At 39.1% G+C, this 13,186-nt stretch overlaps 1 protein-coding gene across 1 annotated transcript in view; it reads left to right on the top strand.

Moving 5' to 3' along the window:
- LOC125238108 (protein CBFA2T1) overlaps window positions 1-12,011 on the top strand; it is a 57,151-nt gene extending 45,140 nt beyond the window's left edge. Inside the window, exons 7-12 of the mRNA XM_048145395.1 lie at window positions 6,412-6,596; window positions 8,218-8,388; window positions 9,091-9,215; window positions 10,761-10,892; window positions 11,280-11,387; window positions 11,638-12,011. Coding sequence (XP_048001352.1) covers window positions 6,412-6,596; window positions 8,218-8,388; window positions 9,091-9,215; window positions 10,761-10,892; window positions 11,280-11,387; window positions 11,638-11,928 — 1,012 coding nt within the window. The 3' untranslated portion in view covers window positions 11,929-12,011. The remainder of the gene's footprint in view (window positions 1-6,411; window positions 6,597-8,217; window positions 8,389-9,090; window positions 9,216-10,760; window positions 10,893-11,279; window positions 11,388-11,637) is intronic.
- The last annotated feature ends 1,175 nt before the right edge of the window (window positions 12,012-13,186 follow it).

The raw sequence follows: 13,186 nt of genomic DNA, 5'->3' as shown, positions 1-13,186 counted from the left end.
GCATGAATGATAGGATCTTGTCTCTATCTAGGAAAATTTTAGTAATAAAATAAGATTCGTTAGCCAAAGTGGAATTAGAGTTAATACTAACTTCGAGATTGGCAGACTTTGGAATTATCATTCCATTTTCATAATATGTTTAACGATAACATTGTCTGGGAAATCAAACAATTCTAGCACTGACTAGTGTAACACGATGTCAGGCAATAGACCACCATACTTGGAACGTGGGATATTGCACGCATATAGAATTTATACTTTGGGATCTTGGACAACTTTCGATGGCTAAGGCCGAACCAAACTATATATATGGAATGGCGTGTGAATCTAAGGATTTGTCATTCAAAAGGCTAGTTCAATGAAGTATTTGTCTTAGTATCAAAAGAAGGTCAATGAATAGGCCCAATAAAGGATATCAAAATAGATATTCTGTTTCCTAGATATACCAGGAATAGGTTTAGAGCAGCTCTCAACCTGACGGTAGAGAATTTGGTTGCAGAAACATCCCAAAATATATAAAATTATACCGGGATTAAAGGGTCCTTGTCTAATTATTTGATATACTACTATGGTAGTACATTTTTGAGTAGTGCAAAGACACTCTTCATCAGTTTACTTTTGTTCTAAGGAACCCATTTGTTCAATGTTTGATAAAACATAAATTGAACCGGCAACCTGATTTGTCCATATGCTCGAGCGAGGTCTTTATAATAGGCTACTCGTATATTATATCATACACCTATTATTCCTACGTATAAGGAACTCGTGGGTCGGGAGCAATTAACCCCATTTTAAATAATGTCTTGTATATATTTTTAATATATTTCCTGTATTTATATACCTTACACAATTTTACCTATCTCACACACTCTTATCTCAACTCACTAAATTCTTTCACAAATGTCGTTCACTCTGCTTATTATACCTCTAGTGAATATATTACTGCCTTAGTTTTTATCAACTTAAATTTAACCCTAATAGCAAGTTCCTAAAGGTAAAAAGAATCTGGATTACTACGCACAACTACGGGGTCCTACCACTTACTAGACGATCACAGTATTTGTTTTATTGGCCAATATTTAATAGTGTATTGTTTTAATTAGGGCTAACAATTTGGACTTAAGTTAGGTAGTGTTAGGTTAATAAAGGGTGTAATTAATTAAGGGGTAGCGGGGTGTTACACTTGCTACTTTTGTTACTTGAACCTGGCTTGACACGCTACCGGGTCTCTATAAGAATAAACGTATTGTTCATAAACAAATGAGTTTATTCCTTTATTGTCCATCTTTTCCCTTCCATATCTCATGAACGATTGGTCCCAGATAAAATGTGTATAAGACTTTTTTGTAGAGAATTTTATGAAGATTACTTGTGTTTCAGAACATTTTTTGCTATGTGCCACAGTTTAAGAGTTATTCGCGAAAAACTAAAAAAAGGGACCTTTACACCCCCCTCCACCCGTTAGCTCCTCCCCTACCCATCAGTACTTTGAGTATGTGGATTAGAACACCATTCCCTACAACTATGCCAAAATTCGCCTATACACGAATTATTTCCGCCGACGGACAGTTAAATGTCTTCGTTAGGCGTGCTACATAGCTCATGAGAGCTTAAATTCAGAATATCTTTTTTTTTTTTATTATTATAAATGGGCTTACTCTTGACCACAGACTAGCCAAAGGCATCAAAGACGTGGCCTACGATGGAGTGAGCTCGCCCAGAAGGTGCCTGTTCACTCTTGATTTGAAGCTAATAAACATAATTAGCTAAAAACTATAAGCCTATTGATCGTTATGTTACTGAAAAAATGTTTCCTATATTTTGGAGTATCTTCTGTTACATTTTCAATAAATACAGCCTACTATAATAAAAAAATACCATGTAATATGTTTCTACTACATATCTTTTATACAAAATTATGCTTGGCGTAAAGTTAAACAAAACATTATTAAGAAAAAAGTTGCGACCCATAAAGCACCGATTTTTTTAAGTCGGTTAAATATAGTGAGCAAAAAAGGAAATCGCCTGTGAATTAAACGCTGTTTTGCGCTGACCACACAATCGCTGGAGGTGTGTCCGATCATGATTTATCGCTTGCCGATCGCGCTTCAAACTCTGAACGCTGAGGTCCGAGTCATGAGCGACAGCGGAAGCGATAATGATAGATTGAAGTCGTAATAAAATGCCAAGCAAACTATTCTGATAAACGAAGGATTCTGTGGTTATATTTTAGACTTTTATTATTATATTAAATCTTATGGTGTCAAATTAGTTCTAGCGTTGTCGTTGTGTGCGTGCGTGATGTGATGACGATGGCATGATTCACTGCGTGCGTAGCCGAATGGAACAAACGCTCACGAAACGAAACGCTCGTAGATATCTATCTCTATCGCTCTTGCGTATTGGCGCGACAGAGCCAGACTGCCTTTCGCGGCGTTTCGTTTTCGTTTCTCGTCGTAGAAATACCATCCGGCTACGGGGCCTGCTCGTTTGTATGTACATAGACATGGAAATGATGCACTTGTATTGCGCAATAGCCCAATAGAAGCGTCCGTCTACAAGTGTATGTGTGGGTTCAAGAACTTGCGACAGACGTAGTTATTCAATACAAATCGCTCGGCATGTCCAATTTCTTTTCCTATATCTGTGAGTTCAGGCAGGCAATTATGGTCGCGCGATAAATGATAAAACATCTGGCCGTCCCTATCGCACTTACTAATAGTGCGATAGGGACGGCCTGATATTTTATCGTCTATCGCGCGACCATGCTACCCGTGCAGAAAATTAATAAGCTGCTATTATGTACAATCTGAATATTTGCTATTAGACTTTTTCCAGGCGCTATACTTCTGCGATTACTACTATAATACCAGCACAGACTATTAATAAGTTACTAACGTAACAGATCCTTAACTTGCCCGCAAAATGATAAATGCCTAAGCCTTATTTCACTAATACTAAATAACTGTGGGTCTAGTGAAAAAGGGTATAACTCAAATTGACTCGGTGAAAAAAGGCACAAGTCCCACCTCGGACTTGTGGCCTTTTTCACCGAGTCAATTTGAGTTATACCCTTTTTCACTAGAGTCACGGTAATATGTTACTATCTTACTATGTAAAACTCAGAAGAATAGTAGGTACGTGCCACGCGACTACACAGGCGGGCGCGTGGCGCCCCTCGGCAACTTGTTACCTCGAGGCAACTGCTAGCGGGTAGGTAATCAAGCGGGTAGCGAGTGACGTAGGCCTGATACCAGTCTCAATTATTTATCATTTGGCATTATCAAAATCAAAATCAAAATAATTTATACAGCAAATAAATTAATAGGCCACAGGGGCACTTTTACACGTCAACATGTAGGTACATATTTAGAAAATATTTAAAATTGAATTGAAATTACAATTGATACTATTATATACTAATTCTAAGTTCTAACTAAAGTTAACTCTATACAATTAATTAGAGATGTAGAAGGTCTTTAAATGTCGAATTACAACCAGGAACTACACTTAATATAAAAAGTACAAATACAAAAAAGTCTAAAATTAGTTTAGAGGTGCAAATGACTCTAAATGTCACAACTAAAGATAAAATGTATACTTAATCTAATTACAATGTATACTTAATCTAATTACAATTAATTACATTATATGACATACTTCTGCATTTTAGTATTGATGAGCTCTGTCGTTTTAGGCTTTGCTGTTTGACCACGCATTCGGCATTGCAGCTGACCCAGGCATCCTATGACGTGTTCCGATGATTTATTATTTGCCATTACATTCGCAGGATGAGTGCAAGGAATAAGCGATAAGCGTTATCTTATCAGTAATATTTGTATGTCTTTCCCATCACGGAACAATGGTGTTCCGGATCTTTGGGAGGCGTGCGCGGAGCCGAAGCCAACACGTGGAGGCCCTTTTTACACTTTAATGATATTTAAGGGGTATACCGAGCGGATGCTGCCCTTGCCAATGTCATGGGACACAGAGACACAGCCCGCCAGGGTGTATGGGCTATTTGAGAGTTGATGAAATCTAAAATGAACTAGGCTATTAGATGAAAGTGATTTACTAAATATAAATACTGGGCTATTCAGACGCCTGCCTAATAAAACGGTATCCAATTTTATTTATTAACATTTATTATAATATGAATTTTCAGAGATGAACTTTTCGCTTTTGCCGTAATCTGTTAAACAAAGGCCTTTATTTCTATTATTCACGGCGGCTAGCTCCCGTTTCCACAGCACGTGCTAAAGCCTCGAGTGTAGTTAAAAAGCAACTATCATGATAGCAATAAGGTTCAAATTTATTAAACAGTTTGCAGTATGCAGGTAACTTTTTTTGAAGATGACAAAACGTGTTATCTCCGAAAGGGCTTTTTATGGATTTGAACCTTATTACTATTATGATAGTTGCTTTTTAACTACACTGAGGCTTTTGCCGTTTAAACGGGAGCTAGCCGCCGTGAATAATAGAAACAAAGGCCTTTGTTTAACAGATTACTGCAAAAGCGAAACGTTCATCTCAGAAAATTCATACTATATCACCTATGGATAATGTTATTCGTAGACACCGTAGCCGATCGCCCCTTGTCGGCCATGTCTCATAAATCCGCTGTCTCTCATACCTTACACCGCCTCCATAAATCTTTGTTTGCGCGTAATTCGCTCCTAGTCCGGCATTGTCTTCGGTTCGATTTATTCCGCTCATTCGAACCCGGCCACAGAACCATTCGCGAACTTTAAGTAGTGGTGTGCCGATGAGAATGTTCCCGTTTCTGAGAATTCCTAAGCTCTAAGAAATTTTACTCTTACTTAATTTAAGTTTTTGTCAGAATCCACATTTTTCCAACAGCTACAAATTTCCAACTTTCTCGAGAACGCCTGACATAGGGCACTATCTAATTTTGTTGATGGAAATTTTCAAAGTTTAGTTTACATCCTTTGCTTTACATGACGTGTTTAGAATTGTTTTGTGTGGTTTTGGTTTTACCGGTCGGTTAAAGCGGTCTTCAAGTTTCTATGGTATTTTTCTTATTTCTTTTACTAAGCGATTAAACATAAGTATTTGTCAAGTTCGCGACGAAAACGTTTTTTCAGCTCCCAGAGAACGACTCCGGAAATTTCCGAGAACGTTTCCGATAGATATCTCTTTTTAAGGAAATTTTGGAAACGGCACATCTCTTACGTTGAGTCAATGGATTTAAGAATTTACCTATTGTTTGAAGTTTTTGGAAGTTTTAATAGGCGTTTGGCAGTTGTTTTGGAAAAAGCATAACAAATGCACTTAAACAAACGATTGTGGGAAAGTTTGAGGGTCTTTGTGAGATGCTTTTGTTGAGAAGAAAGGGTAGTGTTTTGTGAAGTATATAAATTATTTATTTAAGTACGGCAGGAGAACCTGCGAAATAACGAAGGATTAAAAATAATTTATATTTACTAACATCATCTATCATGAATATTTGCAGCATTAAACCTATAACGTAACGTAAACGTTGAATAACTTACTAATTCAGTTGACACCGGAGACGAGGAAGATTTTTTTTAAATTGTAATTCGACGTCGGATTATTTATATTTAAATGCCTATATTGATCAATGTGTTGATTGAAAGATAATGCCGAGCCAATATCGTTCTATTTCAACAATGTGGTATTCCATACTAAGTGTAGCCGAATGGCATTTCTGCGACGTGAAACGAAAACGAAACGCCGCGAAAGGTAGTCTGGCTCTGTCACGCCAATACGTAAGAGCGATAGAGATAGATGAGCATTTCTTTTTTTTTGCCAATAAAAAAATTTTGATTGTTTTAGGGAATTTTAGGTCAATTGTACTCAGAATCACGAGTACTTTCAATCTCACTGGGAGACAAAAAGTGTCCCATAATTTCCATACATTTTTGTTGCTTTCCTCTTTTGTTACCCCATACAACATGTACGGAAAATGGTAACAAAATAAGAAAAAATCGTATGGGACAATTTTTTTAACTACTAGGATTGAAAAAGCTAGTAATTCTGAGTAGAAATAGCGTATTTTTTTCCAAACATATCACACTTCATAAAAGTGGCAAAAAAAAAAAGAAATGCTCAGATAGCTACGAGCGTTTCGTTTCGTGAGCGTTTGTGTCATTAGGCTACGTACCCTGAGTTTACGATCGGAGCGGAGCGTTCGGCGTAGCGTGACACGGGGCGGGTGAGCGTGCGATAACTCGATAAGTCTATACAGCGTCGACTCAGGACACTTGTATGAGCTTCAACTGTTTGATATGCACGCCGCACGCTCCGCCCCGCTGCACGCCCAATATGAGCGTACACTCAAGCCTTACACTAAAATCTCCTAATTCAATGAGCATAAAAACCCTTTTGCTACGGAAAATCAAATATATCGACTGATAATTTTTGTTTCAGGTTTTACGAACAAACCAACGGCTCCGAAGACTTCCCCCCGCACGCGAAGCGCCCTCCCCCCTCCAGCCTGTTCCTGAACCCCTCCCCCTTCCTTTACCCCCTCCCGAGCAACGCGAGCCTCTTCGACTACGGACATTATCATGGCTACCAGGGGGCGCAGGAGGGGGGGTTTGAGAGAAGAGATGGTAAGTAGAACCCCCTTTTCTATCAAAATTTGGCTTTCGGAACATGCTTTGGAAGGTTACTTTAGATCTTAATCGTATTTCTTTATTGATTGTTAACTAGCTTTTGACCGCGGCTTCGCTCGCCTTAAATTCGAAAATTGTGGAATGCTCCATACATATTTCCACCAGTAATTTTAGGGAAGTGGGGGTTAGAAAAAGACAAAAAGTAGCCTATGTCACTCTCCGTCTCTTCAACTATCCTCACTTAAAAAAATCACGTCAATTCGTCGCTCCGTGTTGCCGTGAAAGACGGACAAACAAACAGACACACACACTTTTCCATTTACAATATTAAACTAGTATGGACTATGGATTACTACAAATAATGAACCGAGAACAGAGCTCGCGTGGCGCGTTGCAGCAGAAAAGTTTTTCGACTTTATTCCAGACTAGCTTTTTCCCGCGGCTTCGCTCGCGTTAGAAAGAGACAAAAAGTAGCCTATGTCACTCTCCAATCTCTCCAACTATCTCCACTTAAAAAATCACGTCAATTGGTCGCTCCCTTTTGCCGTGAAAGACGGACAAACAAACAGACACACACACTTTCCCATTTATAATATTAGTATGATAATTCCTATGTCATAACATAACCCTAACATGGCGCGTAGTTATTTACCAATTACTGATCAGGCTTTACATATTTATGATAGGTATGTGACATAGTTCTTTAGTAGTACTTTATCGGCCACCTTTTTGTACTGAGTAAGCATATTTACTTGCTAAGCATAGCTGGGCACCGTTAATCAAATAGTTAACTTCGATAATAGCTAATCCGTTACTATAAAAGTTAACTTCGTTAATCGTTAAAGCGATACATTTAGACAAATTTAACGGAAGTTAAAGTTAATCGATAATCCGTTAATCGTGATGATAATTTTAGTGTATCTAGTTGCATCAGTTATCAACTATTTAGTATTTGCGTAAGTTTATATGTTACTGTAAAAGCCCGAAATTCGCCAAAATCTCTTAAAAAATCCCAGATCCCGATTGGTAAAAGCGAAATGTTAATAAATGTTGTTCTCTTCGGACTTATGCCGACGTTGGTTCGGTAAATCCTAGGTCATCCTCGGGTTGAGACACCCCGAATCGATGTTGTGATCCACGGTAACTTGGTAGATAGCGCGGCCCGACGAACTCTGGCTTGATGGTTGCGCGATTTGTGTGTCATGCCATGCCTGATGATTTGCATTCTATTTCCCGGTTAGTGATGGGTGCAGTGGGACTAATAAACTTTAGCAGGTGTCCCGTCAAGTGACCCGAAGGCACTAATTGGTCTGTAGACTGTGAATTTACGGGCAAATTCTAGGTTTCGCCGTACTCCGGGCTTTTACAGTAGCAGTCAGAGCAAGTTTTGCTTGACGCTTGCGGAAATGGATTAATGATTAACGGACTCGAAGAAATTTAACGGAAGTTAAAGAATCCGTTAACATTTTTGAATTTAACTTATAAGTTAATCCGTTAACCAAAACGTTAACTTCGTTAATTAACGATTAACGGATTAACTAGTTAATGCCCAGCTATGCTTGCTAGAGTATAACTTGCATTACCTACCACAAATTTATATCCCTTTAATTGTCCATAGGTGGTATCTCCGTGCGCGACGTGTCCTCAATGAACGCGTCTTTCCCCGAGCGACTTAACCCTTCCCTGCTCAAGTCGGATGACGAGTGGAAGAACATCAACACGATGCTCAACTGCATACTTAGCATGGTCGAGAAGACGAAGAGGGCGTTGGCTATACTGCAGCAAAGAGGTTTGTAAAATTATTCATACTGCACCCCTAGAACACAGTATAATATAATATAATATAGAGTACTATCGTACAGTATGGCCACTCCCGCTCCCCGCTGAAAGCGCCGCCCACCCTCTCTCGGTTACCTCACAGTTACCGCCTGTCAAAAACGCGAACAGCTGACCTGTCATATCTCACTCATACAAGCATGGTACGCGTTCACCTACACGAGCTTAGAATGTGTACTACTAGGAACGCGCCTCTTTTATATATTGATCGCCAGTGTCCGAGATGTGCCTAGAAGCTGGTGAACAACCCCTAATTTAGAAATCCTCCCCTAAGTGGTGCGATCTAATCCCCATTGATCATTCAACATCATAAGGGGCTGACAACACCCAACTGCGCAAAATTGATGTTACTTAACGCAGTTTTTTAAGACAAACTATTAGTTTTAGTAAGGCATGTAAATTATATTGTATGAATAATAATTCATTATATTTCAACGAACATAGCCGTACTTGAGACACGATTTGACGAAATCGGCTCGATAGAAAAAAATTGCAAAGATTGGTCTCGAGTTCGTCATTAAACGGTTCTATGTCGTTCAATTATTAGACAGACTACCTTTCGCGGCGTTTCGTTCTCGTTTCGCGTCGCGGAAATGCCATTCGGCTACGGCACCTGTACTTTAGATTGACATTTACAGTTCATTTCCTCTTGCAGGAGTAGAACCTACAGAAAGCAATGATATCAAACGAGCAGCGAGCGAGATAATGGCTCAAGCCGTCAGACAGACTGAAGAAAGAGTGGCAGAAGTACGGCGGCGAGCAGAGGACGCTGTCAACCAGGTAAGAATAAACTTTGGCAACAATCACGGCCTGTTTCATAATCTCCTGGCAGAAAAAAATAAGACTTTCTCTTTCTTTCACTTGCAAGAAGAAAGAGAGTGTGTTTTTTTATCTGACATAAATAGTAACTGGAGATTCTGAAACAGGCCATTAGTGTAGTATTTTGTGATGCGGATTGTAAAGGAATGGAATGTGCTCCCATCATCACTGTTCCCTGAAAAATACGACCTCGGCCTCTTTAAAGCTATAGTGAGTAGGCTGCAGCAGCGGCTGGTCCATACAAGCCGATTTCCATCGGCTTGCCTAAAATTTATTACTAGTAAAGTACCTACTTTTATGATAGGTTTCTTTTTGCTCAGTCTTGCCTAGCAGAAATTTTCACCAACCGCCACTGGTAGGCTGTTACTGAGCTTCCCTACATTTACTAACACATTCATTGCCAGTACATATAATTTTTCACCACACCAACTGTTAAAGGCTTACTTTGCTATTTGAAAACAGATAGCAAAATTGCATTTTATCCACAAGAGTGCAAAGTAATTTCATACAAATTTTAACTTGATGTCTTAAGCTGGCTGGTAGAATTTACCTATACATGATGATTTTGAATCATAAATATTGAATAAATTGTAGTATTTTGTTCGTGTTGGTGTGGTGAAAAATTTTGTGTTTCACTCGGTGGCAAAGTTTGTTTAACCTTCGTGCCTTGAAACCCTCGCAACGCTCAAGATTCCACTTTTTGAACCACTCGCTACGCTCGCGGTTCAATATTAGAATCTTTCGCTTGCTCGGGTATCAATATTGGCACGTGCGGTTAAACAACTACTTTGCCCCCTTGTAAAACAATAGTTATTTTTTATACAAGGGGGCAAAGTTGTATTTTAACGCCGAGTGTGGAATTGAAAAACGAGCAAGTGAAAGGATTCTATAGTTGAACCACGAGCGAAGCGAGTGGTTCGAGAATAGAATCCTGAACTTGCGAGTTTTTTAACACACGAGAAGTAAAATACATTTGCACCCGAGTGTAACACAAAACTTTTCCACTCACTATAGCGAGGAAACTACAACGCAAAAAATGCGTTTATCACTGCTTCCAGTAGTTCCACAGGTGGTAAATCATCTTTATTACTAGATTCACCTACTTTAATCAATTTTAAAGCAGTTAATTTGACTTTATTCAAGGTCAAATTTCTTTACCCACTAGTGGATAAAATGCGTTTTTACCCGCTGGTATTAAAGGACAAAACACGTGTTTCTGAGCTAGTGAGGGGAAAATAACTATTGTAGAACGAAGGGGATGGACACAAGATTTGTGTTGCTGGGTGTTATATTTAATAGGTAGGTATCTTGAGTATCGTCTGTGGCGAGGCCCGGATTGGGCGTCTGTTATTTAGCAATCATTAGGTAACTTAGTTTTTTTTAACTTCTTCACTATTTAATTATACACATTTTTGATCTTGAAGCCTCTGATAAAACGATATGTGAACTTATTGATGAATTCTTGGTGTTGTTTGCAATGATGGTAAAATCTTCGTATGTTGTCAGGTGAAACGTCAAGCGCTGGTGGAGCTACAGAGAGCGGTGGGGGCGGCCGAGGCTCGAGCTCTGGAGTTGGTGGCAAACGAGCGCAAGGACCGTCGCAGCCCCGCGCCGGCACCCAGCCCTCCGCAGCAAAACGTGAGTTTCCGTAATATTTGTTTTTTATTTATTTTTAATGATAGGTATAGTATAGGAGAAAACGAACGTCTGTTGGAAAACGATCGCGTAATGGTAAACGATTCCCGTCGCATATACCTCTAGACACTGACGACACCAGGCCCCGTAGCCGAATGGCATTTCTCCGACGCCAAACGAAAGCGATACGCCGCTGGCTCTGTCGCGCCAATACGCAAGCGCGATAGAGATAGATATCTACTAGCGCTTCGTTTCGTGAGCGTTTCGTGAGCGATTGTGCCATTCGGCTAGCCACCCTGAGGATTTTACATGTTAATCTCATTACAATTCTACTGATTACTTACAGAATGGTTTTACAAATATTTACCTAATCGCACCTATCTGTTCTAGTGTTGCTGGAACTGCGGACGCAAAGCCCAGGAGACCTGCTCAGGCTGCAACTCAGCGCGGTACTGCGGAGCCTTCTGCCAACATAAGGATTGGGAGAGCCATCATCAGGTACTAGCTCATACCTTACCCTGATGACTTCCTTTCCCTAATAACCTGTTGACTTCTTCGATGTCAGTACAAAGCCTAAGAGATCTGCTCAGGATACAGCTCAGCCTCGATATCATGCAATTTACACCAATATGTCTCTATCCTGATATCTCTTTCTTTCTCCCTCTAGCTTTCTTATAGTTAAGTTACCTGCATCGTTTATTCGTCATCAATCATCAGACAGTGTAATCATATGTTTGCTTCTTTCCAGGTCTGCGCTGGCCGCGACCAGAAACCCACCGCTCTCCGCACATCCCCGCCAGCCACGCAGCCCTCGCTGCCCAACATACCCACTCTCCCCACGCTGCCCACTCTGCCCAGCCTGCCCAAGCCCACGCGAGCCCCAACCCCGGACAACAGGCTATCGTTAACCAGTTTAAACTCAGCGGAACGACTTCATACGAATCAGGATAGGAACCTAACTTCAACCAGTAATGATAGAATTGCGCTTGCGACTTTGTCTACTGCTCAGGGGATTATTTCTACAATTGGGAAGAAATGACGGCTTAATAAGGAGGTAAAAATGCCGAGGAAGGTTAGGAGGTAAATTGGTGTATACGGTTCCTTATTCTTTTTATAATTTGTAATGTTAAGGTAATTCTCCGGACAAGGTTCACCGGTCCTAAAAGAAGACCGCATAAATATCTGACACTATTTTACCTCTCTCTTGCCGGAAGGCTCAGGTACCGATGGGTCGATGAGGTCCATGAAGGGCTGTTGTGACCTTCAAGTGGTTGAGTGGCATCTGATTTATTTTATTTATTATTAAAATACGTTCCACAGCATAACAATAAAAACCAAAGCACTGTGAAAGTAAGTAGAAATAATGAATTAAATACAGTGTGAATACAGTATAAAAATACAAAAAAAAAGAAACAAATATGAGCCAATGGCGGAGTTTAGTATCGGAGCTTGACCTTCGGGTCGCTGAGCCAGTGCACTAAGTAGGTATTTTATCTCTAGAGCCATAAGAGTGTCAGATATTTATGCAGGCATCTTTTTGTACAATGTTATTGCCGGTGACTACTCAAGATCTGTCGGACCATTATGCTCTAGTAACCAACTGAGCTGCATGATAGTGAATTGGACAAACCAGAAATTCACTGTTATTGTTTTATTTTTACTGAATAAAGGGGAAAACTAAAGAAGAGGTTTTATTTATATTTATATGTAGGTAAATACACTCTCTGTATCATTCAGAAAGTTGTTTGGTTTACATTTTTTAAAGAAACACACGGGTCGAACGCGATAAGATAACCTTTTAACTTTTACTTTTTTTGTTTGGTTTAGTTAGGGTAGTGTTTTTCATAACAAAAGTAAATGGAGCGCGAAAAATCAGTTTTTTTTTAATCAGAATTTTCAGGATTTCTTTGTCGTCTAATTTAATTGTACATAAGAATGTTGTAACTTCAATGATCTTGGCTGTTTATACACATATCTATTTCTAATTTCTAATTATATGGGTTAGGATATTATTTTTACCGATTTCCAAATCTATTTATTGTATTTTTTTTTACTTTAAGCTTTAAACACTAAAAGAATGTTTTATTCTAATTGTATTAAGATTTTGCCTATATTAAGTTGTTTTTTGTTGATTTAATTTGTACAAATATGATTAAAATATTTTTTTAATACTTTAACCAAAGAATGTTAATTGTGATTAAATGTAATTATTTTTAAATCGTTTGAGTGCCATAATGTATGTTTTTGTTACCTAATGTACATATCACTACATAATGTCATAGTTTAAGTCGATATTC

This window comes from Leguminivora glycinivorella, chromosome 22 (genome assembly GCF_023078275.1).
Source record: "Leguminivora glycinivorella isolate SPB_JAAS2020 chromosome 22, LegGlyc_1.1, whole genome shotgun sequence".
Taxonomy (NCBI): domain Eukaryota; kingdom Metazoa; phylum Arthropoda; class Insecta; order Lepidoptera; family Tortricidae; genus Leguminivora; species Leguminivora glycinivorella.
This window is presented reverse-complemented; position numbering and strand designations above follow the sequence as displayed.